At 37.6% G+C, this 11,503-nt stretch overlaps 1 protein-coding gene and 1 pseudogene across 1 annotated transcript in view; both read right to left on the reverse strand.

Moving 5' to 3' along the window:
- The window catches only part of ME1 (malic enzyme 1), a 175,659-nt gene extending 168,841 nt beyond the window's left edge, over nucleotides 1-6,818 (reverse strand). The window contains exon 1 of the mRNA XM_019729541.2: nucleotides 6,223-6,818. Coding sequence (XP_019585100.1) covers nucleotides 6,223-6,300 — 78 coding nt within the window. The 5' untranslated portion in view covers nucleotides 6,301-6,818. The remainder of the gene's footprint in view (nucleotides 1-6,222) is intronic.
- Nucleotides 6,819-10,211: 3,393 nt separating this feature from the next.
- Nucleotides 10,212-11,037, reverse strand: LOC109446353 (acyl-protein thioesterase 1; annotated as a pseudogene).
- Nucleotides 11,038-11,503: the final 466 nt, after the last annotated feature.

An 11,503-nucleotide genomic window follows, 5' to 3' on the forward strand; every position in this document is an offset into this window, starting at 1 on the left:
AGAAACTCTAATTAATAGTTATAATCCCATCTTTTTAGAGAACATTATTCATTATTATAATAACTTCCCAAACTACCAGATTAAAATATAGTAACTTAAAGGTATAGTGTCTCTCCCCTCTCTTTAAACTCAAAGACCTCAAGTATCTGAAAACAGTTTTATCAAGGCTAAGATATATCTTCAGGCCTGAGGGAAAACATTGATGGAATAAACCCTCTAAATTAACTTAAGGCAATAATCCTTTGTTTAAAATATACAGACACACCTACTGCAGGTTTGGTTCCAGACCACCACAATAAAGCGAATCTCCTAATAAGCCAGATGTAATCTTTTTGCTGATGGAGGAGCCCTGCCTTCAATTTGTAAAACATACAATTGTGGAGCACAAAAAGCGAAGCACAGTGATATGCAATAAGAAAGGTATGCCTGTACTACATTATATACCTTAAGCTAACAACAGGTAAAAATTAACATATAAGCCATAAAATATTTTAAGTATCACCGTAAGAATACAAACAACCACACTTTACATTTAGGCCACATGTCTTAAGAAAGAAAATGTCTTAATCATTTAATTTAGAACCATTCACAAATTAGTTCTACTGAATTGTAACATATCTGATGATCAATTCTGGATCCATATTCTGTCAGCAAAGTTTGCCGAGTTGGCTCGATAACAAAAGAAATAATGAAGTAATGAATAGTCCAAATCAGGCAATCCTGAGTCTACAGATGTCCCCCCTTATCCACGGTTTTGCCTTCTGTGGTTTGAGTTACCTAGAATCAACAGTGGTCTGAAAATATTACATAGAACATTCCAGAAATAAACGATTCATAAATTTTAAATTGTGCATCATTCTAAGTAGTGTGACAAAATCTCAAGAGGCCACTCTGTTCCACCCAGGACGTGCACCATCCCTTTGTGCTCCCCGCCCTAAGTCACTCAGCGCCATCTTGGTTATGAGTTCAAATAAAACTTATTTTACTAAATAACAGCCCCAAAGTGCAACAGTAGCAACGCTGGCATTTGGATATGCCAGAGAAAAGCTATAAAGTGCTTCTTTTAAGTGCAAAAGTAGGTATGTACAGGAAAAAACAGTATAAATGGGGTTCAGTGCTATCTAAGCTTTCAGGCATTCACTGGGGGTCTTGGAACAAATCCCCTGTGGATAAGAAGGAACTACGTAACAGTATTTGGTCACGCTGGTTTTGAAAAACATTGGAAAATCGTCCAAACACTTATTTTGTCAGAGTAACTGATTATTTCCAAAATCAAACTCAATAAATTAAAGGCTGGTCTCACACCACTGGAACTTTAAATTTCACGTCTTTACAATTCACTCTCTCTCATCCCAGTAATCCTAATCACCAAAGGCATACCTCTACCTTCCTCTAACAAGTCGCGTTCTTTCATACTTCCAAAACTTTACACACACTGAACAGAGTACTGAGAAACAAAAAGCTTTCTTTTTACTTTTTTTTCACAAAGATATTCTTTAACCCACACCTGGCATTCTGTGAAAATGTATGAAAGATTGCAAAGGTCATGTGGTTATCAGTCAAGCTCACTTATATGAATCTGAGAGTAAAATGTAAATCTGTTTCTCCCAAAGATATGTATACATTTTTTAACTATAAAATTTATAAATTAAATGTCACATAATCCTGTCATCAAAAATTCAAGAGAGAAGGTAAGTACACTAAAAAGTACTTTATAATTGTTCCAGCTATGAGCTCAGACTCCATATGTAAAAGTGCTATCATATTAATAATTAGTTGTAGTAATAAACACGATTTTATAAAATATAACTTAGAAAAAAATTAATATGCCCCACCTCAATTAATCTTATAAATATCTGAATGAAGAAGCAAGATAGAAATCATATTATAAAGAAAATGTAAGTACACTCACAGCAGGAATCTTACTCATTGCTATATCCGCTACACCCAGAATATTACCTAGCATATAGTGGGTTCTGAATAAATATTTATTAAATAAAGAAAGGTAAATCAATGAAATTTTCACTCTATTTTACAACGACAGTAACTGAAGCTAGTTAAGAAAATCTCACATCTGCTAATTGGAAGAATTGGGACTTGGGCTTATTTCTTCTAGACACAAAGGCTTAGAATACTCATTCCATTACATCACATTTCCCATACTTGCCCAAAGTTAGACGGAAATCAGAACACAAAAAGGAAAAATCTCAAACCTATTCCTCTCTTCAATATTTTCTGTACTCCGTATTACCAGTCTTAAGAGTTCTCAAACCAAACTCATCTTTGTACTCATTAGAGCACAACATTATTTTGTTTTGTACCATCCTATACTACTGCTATTGTTTTAACTGCAGCAAAGTAATAGACAGTATGGAGGCGTATGGCTATACATCTTCATGACAATGGCCTTCACATCAGTGGGATTCCAAGTTAAATAATGTACCAAGTTTCTCAGATTGCTCAGGCAACTCCAGAGAACTGTGGTAGGTGAAAATTTCTGAATGCTTCATTCTGGTATAGTTTACACTGAAGAAAAAGAAGAGGTTTAAGGTACCTTTCCTTCATAGTCATGAGACTTGTTTCTCTCTTTTCCCTACAACACATCCAACTAGGTCTTGACATGCCAGGACACACCTACCAGAGCACTTGCCCAGAAGCTAATTTTTCAGATTTAACAGTTAATAATGCAGACTAAACTGACTTTAATAAAACACTATCACTAACTTAAACTGGATCAAACTACATAAAATATTGAAGTAGTATTTTTTGGAAATTTATTTGTAGGTCATGTTATTAATCTTAAAGATATGGAAACCATGTAAGCAAAAGTTAATTATGATAGAAACATCAACTAGTGCTCTCTATGACTGCATGGAGAAATAAAGCAAACTAATAAACTGAGAAATAAAAAATAGATGTGATTATTTTTGTGTATAATTTTAAAGAGTGATTTATGAAGCATTACTAGTAGTCACATGAAAATTTCTGAGAAAAAATTTCCAACACAGCTTACCTAAATCAGAAGGTAGCCTTGAAAAAAATCATAAACATTACACACTAAATTAGAAAACCACATATAATACAAATCATTCAACAGAAAAGTACCTCAACACAGTCTGGGCTATATAGAGAAAGATTGAATATCATAAGTGTGACGTAGAAGTACTTCCCCAAATGCTATGATGAATTCCTACCTGGAATGATGTATATTTGAGTATAAGCAAATAGTAAAAATCATACTCGTACATGAATTATTACCAAAAAGAAAGATCCTATTTATCTTAGGTTTTTTTTTTAATTTTTCATTTTTCAATTCAGATCACATCTACTGTTAACCTTGATTTTTACCAAGACTAAGTACCTCCCAAAGGTTATCGGCAAAGCATTTAAAATTTCATGGGATGGTCAGGTTTCAACTAAATTCCAACTCTTCTGACTATATTCCATTGCACAATATAATGGTATAGGGAGTCAACTGAGCTTTAGACTTCAATTTCTTGAATTTACTTTTAAGAAATTACATTAAAGAGGATAAACGTCTTAGGATAATGCGCCACCTAACACTTTAAGAGCAACCTGCTTTACAAGCTATTTGGAAGACAAACAGAAATAAAAACATGGCTCATTCATTCATTAAGTAAACATTTATTTAATGTTCACTGAGCAAAATTCTGTTCTATTATGACTCCTGCCCCATGACAATCAAAATAAAATAAGAAAAAATACAATGCAGTAAATACAAAATGTAAAATACACAGTAAAACCACATACATAAAAAACAGAGGTGTTAAGTCATGATAATAGAACAAAAATAATTAGGAAAGTCTTCCCTAGAGCAATCATGATTAAATCAACCAATGACATTTTAATTGTAGGAATTACACAAAGTATTAAGTAAGAAATTCAGCAAATATATTTTAAGTGGAAGGCTAAGTTGGGGAACTAATGAGATAAATTTGGAAAAGACGGTAAACCTAATTGACAAATTGATATTACATTCAACAAAATAGGAAATAACAACATATTATACATACTTGGATAACAGAAGAGTAACATAAAGAAAATGCTAATTGGTTAAGATATTTCTTTCATACCTAGATGTAGGACAGACTATAAATACTGAAAATAATACCAGTGAAACTACTGCAGTTACCCAAAAGTAAGATGATAAAGGTCTGTGTGAGTATGGCTGAAGAAGTCTTTGTGCAGCCAGGTAACAGGATGGGGTGTTATAGGAGGATAAGAAATACTAGTGTTTCTTTGGAGCCAAAATTATCACAAAAATCAATAAAAATTCCAGGGCTACTAGAAAACTTAAAGGCCCAGAAGTCTTCAGTGCAGAACTGATCAAGAATGTCCCACAGCTATGGTACATATGAAGATATTGTTACTTCCATGAGGTATCACCCAACTGTCTTAGAACTGAATAAAAAGAGTAAAGTTTATTCCATTAATCACCCAGAAATTGGTGAACTAGAGTTTAAATCCAATTTGATACTCTGCAAACAATAAAGTTCAATGACAAATTGAAAAACATGTCTTAACATATTAATGCTACACCTTGCTACCTTTGGTGGAAGATCTGTGTAATACTATTGTTTTTAAGCAGAAATTAATCCTTTTGGTGAACAGGAATCAAAAGGGTTTTAATATCATAAATTCTTGATGTAAACAGTAAAGGCGTAATTACTCTTGCTCAGGGATTGCATATTCCATGCGCCCATTGGAAACAGACACTCTTGTCCCTGACTTGAGGAAGCTCAAATGGGTTATATACCACTCATATGGTCCTTCTTAAATGGTGACCTATTATTTGGTCATAAACAGAAGGCAGCTTCACATGAAAGTCACAAATTGTTTTGTCACCTCACATTTTACCTTTGTTCTACTGAAAATAGGCCCCAACCTGCAGAATAATAAAAAGGAAGAAAAAACATCAAACTAGCAATTAAATTCATTCTGAAGAAAAAAAGAAGTATGTAAAATTTCATAATGTTTTACAGCCACAAATACTAATCATAGATTTGTAAAAGTTGCCTGTCACCACAAAAATGAAAGAGCACTCACAATAACTGTAATTTATTAAATAAAAGCGATCACAAGTCTTCAAGCCATTAATGATCAACAAATCACCAGTCACAGTGACCGGGGAAAAAGCTGAGATTCAGTTCTTAATAAAAAAGTGTGTCTACTAAAGAGACAACCAAAATGACTAAACAGATCTCTGTGCTGACTGATACATTTTCCATGTACTAAATAAAAAGGGAATGTCAAAAGCACATACACACAAAAGTAACAATCCAGAGACAAACTCAGCTATAAAATAAGTGTGACTGCTTAGTATCCAGATAAGCAAAATTATAAATTCTAAAGTGTTTTTCATGTGAGAGAAATCTTAGGTGTTTATACTACACTACCAGTGAAGCAAAATGAAATGTTACCAGGACCTGAAAAAGGGACTCTGAACAGAGTGTACACTGAATTCCCCTTTTAATAAAAAGGGATCCAAAAAAAATTCTAAATTTCCAGAAGGCCAGATTCAAAAAATAGAAATGGCGTTACCCACAGTCCCATGTCAAGAACAGGGCTTTTGTACCAGGCCATGCAAAGTGTCCAAGGCAGAAGCCACCCACCACGCATTCCCAGACTCTTAGCCGTGTCACTCCAGAAACCAAGAGGCCTTGACTTGCAGGTTGTTAATGTGATCCAAGGCTCTCAGAACACATTTCTGTCCAGGCTGGACCAGTAGGGCCACTTCTCTCCAAGCAGCCTCCAAGAATTGCCACACCGAGAACCAGTAATTGGTGCGTGGCACAACAAGGCTGACTTGTCAGCTTACCTGCTACCTTCACAACACACTAGATGCACACACTTTTTCTGATACTACTTTTTTTTAGCTTGGCTCTCTTGCTTTGGAGAGGAGACGCCAAAAAGTACTGTAAACAAGTTACATCTTCTCTTGTCCCAAAACAGGATGCCGAGGTGCGGAGGTACCAGCACCACCCTCCCATCACACTCCTGGGCACAGGCTGGAACGGGCGGCCCCCTCCACGCCACCAGCGCTGAGGCACGGAGGGCGCCCTGCAGGCCCCGGGCCCGCACATCGGCGGGCACCGTCCGGGGAGCAGGCGGAGGGGTGACTCCCTGTTGAAGGGACACGCGGGAGGGGCCTGACCCGGACCGAGAGAGGCCGTGAGGCTGCCAGGCGGGCCTGCGGTTTACCTTGTTGAGGCTGGGGTTCCGCATCACCGCGATGCCGCGCTGGTGGGTGTGGCGGCGGCGGGGGGCTTCCGGCTCCATGGCGGGTGCTCGGTGGGGCGGCGGGGTCCGGCTGGAGCGTGGGACACACAGGGTACAGGCGGCAGATGCTTCTGGGGCGTCCGAGCTGACTGCGGCGGCGGCTGTGGCTGCGGCCACCCAGGGGAAGGGCCCCGGGCCGGGGGCGGGAGTGAGTGGCGAGAGGGGGTGGACACGGCGGGAGGAGCCGGCAAGAAGTCGGTGTCTCCTGCAGGACAGCCTGTGAGAAACGCTGAGTCATGTCAGGAGATCAGCCGAGCCGGCTAGTGAGGAAGAGCGAGGCCCTGAAGGCGCTGCGCGCGCGTTCCTGAGGGGAGGCGGCCGTGGGAGTCGCCCCCCTCCACTTGCAGGCTCCCCCATCTAACCACCACGCTTCTAATCACAACTGGACTAGCCCATCACTAGGTGGGATGTGTCTCAGTGTTGTGCACTGAGTGCTCTCCTTACCCTAGAGACCCACGTGAGGAGTAAGGCCAGGTTCCCCCTGCTAGCCCCCAGCTCGTGGGAGCCTCACCCCTGGTAAAGGTGGACCCCCAGCCAGAGAGCTCGGCAGGGATGTGGGACCACAGGGGACTCAAGGGTTGTTTGCATAAAACCACCCCTGACTGATGGGAATCAGATTTAATCTCTCCCTTCCAGTTAGGTGAATTTCAAAGTTCTCTACCCGCACAGTCCTGGGTGCCAGCCTTGCCTGGGAGCAGGCGGCAGGAGGAAATCAACCTTGACCCACAAAGCCAAGGCCCAAATAGAACTGGGAGAAAGGCAAGAGAAGAGAGAGCAGGCCGCGACATCGCATGAGTACCTGTAAACTAAACATGGGAATTTTATTTTAATGCCAGGCAAGGTGTGTTAGAATGCAAATGTGTTAGGTCCAATAAACAGTCATATATATTTTGTATATAATTTTCATTAAGTCCTAGAACCCAAGATGTTTAAGAACCTGTCTCTGAATAATGAGTAGCTCAATCTTTAAGGGCTTCAGTTCCTTCTTTGGTAAAATGACAGGGTCAGAATAAATGATGTTACAGCGCTAAAATTCTGTTTTGATATTTATACTTCAAGTTTCAAGGAATGCAGGAACAGTTAGATCAGACCCAAAAGGAGTGCCTGACACAACAACAAACACTAAAGATTTCCATGCCTCAGTTTCCTTTTCAGTTAAATAAGAATCCTAGTTTTTGCCCTATTCATCTCTACCTAATAATATTATGAAAGATAGTATTTGAGATTAATTATTTGTTGGTTTTATATATCCACAAACTAGACACATATTTAATCAATGTCTTTGTAATTATGTTATTTTTCTTATCAGAAAGATTTGTTACAGTAATTGTTTTTCGACCATACTTATCTCCAGAAGCTTCTTCAGCCTATCCAGAATCAATTGTTTTATTTAGAGAACATTTTATTGGTATCACAGAGTTTTTAAAAACATCCCTTGCATTTAAATAACGTTTTTCATTGTGAATTCTAGAATCCATAAATAATTAACCCTACAACATGTGAGAAGAAGGTATATGTTACAAAAGTCACTCTCTTAAATTAACTGAGGCACATTACAATTAGAGTGCTTCATCTGAGACAAAAAGTTTTAACAGGCCTGGGAACCAAACAGAAGACAGTGAAGACAAAACAAAAAATGTTAGTACAACAGAACCTTATTATAATGCAGCTTTTATTACATAAATTAGATATTTTACCTGTCTATTCCTGCTTCTGTGATACAATATCTACATACAGGAAAGCTGATATAAATATAGGGAGTAAGTAGCCCAAGAAGAGTGTGTGGGCTCTTCCTCCAAGGCATCATTACAAAAGGATTACAAAATCCTGCCAGTGTAGGTAAGGTTCACATCTCTCTTTCATGTTTATTTCTCTTATGAAAAGAGTTCCAATCATTTTGAATAACAGTGTAAGGCCTAGCTAGGGAGCCATCTTGTATATTCATGTGCAATTTCAAGAATACTGAGAACTTATTTTTCCACATAAATGTTAGCCAGAACACTAAAATTTTCAGTCCTTTTAAATCATTTATAAGGTTAGGTTTTATTGCAAAAATAGTTAACAAACGAAAAACATGGAGGAAACAAAAACACAGAAACATTCTTGCTTTAATTTTCCTTGGAAGAAACTGCAGTTGTGCAGTCACTCAGTGCACAACTGATAATGTTAAGAATGGGTGTTATTCACAAACTAAGAAAACTGTAGGTTTCTGTTACACAGGTTAGAACAGTAAACCTACAGTCAAAATCAAATTTTTCTTGCCCAAGTCAGTTTAGTGCACAATGAGCTCTAATTATCTTAAAATATGGTTATAGTACTCTGATCTAATGTCACTGAGATTTCAAGTACAGGCATACAACTCATATTGCGGGTTCAGTTCCAGATCACTGGAATAAAGCGAGTGTCGCAATAAAGCAAGCCGTAATCTTTGTGCTGGTGGAGAGTCCTATCTTCAATTTGTAAAGAAAAAAAAAAAACAACATCTGTGAGGAGCAATAATGCTAAATGCAATAAAACATGGTATGCTTATAAAGAAAATTCAGGAAACACCTAATAGCATATACAGCATTTCAAATGTCTTACTTTCTTGAGAAAAAGGATAATCTAATAGAAAAAAAGTAGCTAAATGGTGGTTTGTGATATTTAGTAAATGATCCTGTATTTCTTCACACAAAAAGCACATTATGTAAAATAACTTCTAATTTTTTTTCTAGTTGAAAAGCTGAACATACCTGGTTTTTGATATGTTTCCTTTGAAGGAAAGACTTTGACCTTTTGGGATTCTAATTTGAAAATTCCAGAGTTCAGTATTTTGAAGAGAAGAAAATCTACCAGGTTTCCCACCCTCAAAGTTCAGAGTCAAATGTAGGTGACTGAATGCCTGGGATGGCCAGCCCCAGGGTAATTGCCAACCAAGGAAAGAGTTGACTTTTTGCCTACATACTGAAGTAAGGATACAATTTGAATGAGTGCTAATATAGGGGAAGCAAAACTTTATCTCTACCCATTTTAGGTTTTCAGCTGGGACTCTTTTAACAAGAACACATGAGCAAAAGAATGAGTTTATTAACACATGCAATGCACATCACACAGGAGAAACCTTAAAAAAAAGTTATTTAAAACAGCAGCTTACAACTGCAATCTATAGAGCATCTTTCACAAAGAACAATAAACTTATAGAGAAATGAGAGGATAAAGGAAAGCAGTTTTAGGCTTCCAAAGGTGGCAAACTGTGGGAAGATAAATATATGGGAAGAAACTAATGGAGTAAGGTTTGTCTGCAGATTCCTCTGGTCCTCAAAGATACATACGTTGGAGTTAGGCATCCTTTCAGTAGAATCTATACCTGGTTCCAAGCAATTCCTGATGAATTCAGCTATAAGTTATTGGTATTTGAATATACGGTACATGAGTCATTGGTATTTGAATATACGGTACATTCATTAGAATACTTTAAAGAGATGTACCTTTGTGTTATTCTATTCTTTAATCAAAAGTTTAAGCAAAACCTCCATCCTCTTAAGTGACTCTAGAGCTCTATAGAGCACAATTTTTAAGTAAGCTATATAACTCAATATTATTAACACTTAAAAGCATTATCTCTATTATTAGGAATGATGTAATACCACCTCATTCTTATGTATTACAATCATTAAATATATATATATATATATATATATATATATATATATATATATATATATATAGTAAATTCTGGATCCTATTATACAGTACATGTATAGAAACAAAAAATCATAAATTTCCCACAAGGAAACATTATTTAGTCTGTGTCATTAATGTGTATTTGTGAAACAGTTGAACACTGAAAATGTTACAATTTTCAAGATAGGGCACCAGAAAAGGTTTATACTCTACTCCAACGATGCTCGTGTACTTCTACCCGAGTCCTCTTAGCGATGTCCATCAACAAGAGGTAGGAGTTTATCAATGAATCGCTTGATAGCATTTTCCTAGTGACATGAATATGCATCACACCTTCATAGATTTTCAAGGTTATATTGGCTGGATTTGCCAATGTTTTTAGCTTTTCAACAGCAAGAGAACCAACCATTACCCTGTTTCCCCAAAAATAAGACCTAGCCGGACAATTAGCTCTAATGCGTCTTTTGGAGCAGAAATTAATGTAAGTCCCGGTATTACATTATATTGCATTATATAAGACCCAGTCTTACATTATAGTAAAATAAGAACGTGTCTTATATTAATTTTTGCTCCAAAAGACGCATTAGAGCTGATTGTCCAGCTAGGTCTTATTTTCGGGGAAACACAGTAGGTGTACTAAAGTGTCACAATCTCCATGGCACTGGAGAACAGAAATATTTCTATTAGCACCACTGATGACCCTGTGGAACTAAAGCCACCAGTGAACTCCAGCAATTAAGTGCAATGAAGCGTGGTAGCTTCTGCTGTGTGGTAAGAGCAGTGTATAAAGATAAAACTCCTGAGAAAATCCTCCCAGAATAATTCTATTCAAAGAAATATCATTTGTCATCTCTGTTGTTTGAAAGCTTTTACATTTTCTTCTGCCTGCTTAATTCCAAGTTCACCCTGTGTATCTGGTGAAAGCCTAATACGTAATATCAAACCAAGAAAGCACAGCCATGTTCACATGTAATGTAACAAGCATAATTGGTACATTTAGATATATTTGATATATAAACTTCTGATACCTGCAAAGGCTTCTGTGTCTCCCCATCCAGAAAGGAAAATCACCATGGCAGGAAGCAGGGTAGACATCTATTGCCCTGTCGGAAGCGGAAAGCGAAACAGAAGTTGGCCTCCGCCCCTCTAGAGAGCAAAATTTAAAGATCAAGGATCTGGACCAGTGGTTTTCAATCTTTATTCCATAATAGAATCACCTGGAGAGCTTTAAAAAACACTCTTGACTGGGCCAAGACTTACTTGGTCTAGGTTGTAGCTTTAGCACCAGGATTTTTTGCCCCAAAGTCCCCAGATGATTCTAATTTGCAGCCAAGGGTGAAAAGCACTGGTTTAGAATAATGGTTCTCAAACTTTTGCGTGCATCAGAATGAGTTGAAGGGCTTTTTTAAAGCAGGGCCCCACCCCAAGAGTCTCGGATTCAGTAAGTCTAAGCGAAGGTCCATAATCTGCATTTCTAGCAAGTTCCCAGGTGATGCTTATTATGATGGTCAAGTGACCACATTTTGAGAACAACTGGTGT

Source organism: Rhinolophus sinicus, linkage group LG05 (genome assembly GCF_036562045.2).
Source record: "Rhinolophus sinicus isolate RSC01 linkage group LG05, ASM3656204v1, whole genome shotgun sequence".
Classification (NCBI taxonomy): Eukaryota; Metazoa; Chordata; class Mammalia; order Chiroptera; family Rhinolophidae; genus Rhinolophus; species Rhinolophus sinicus.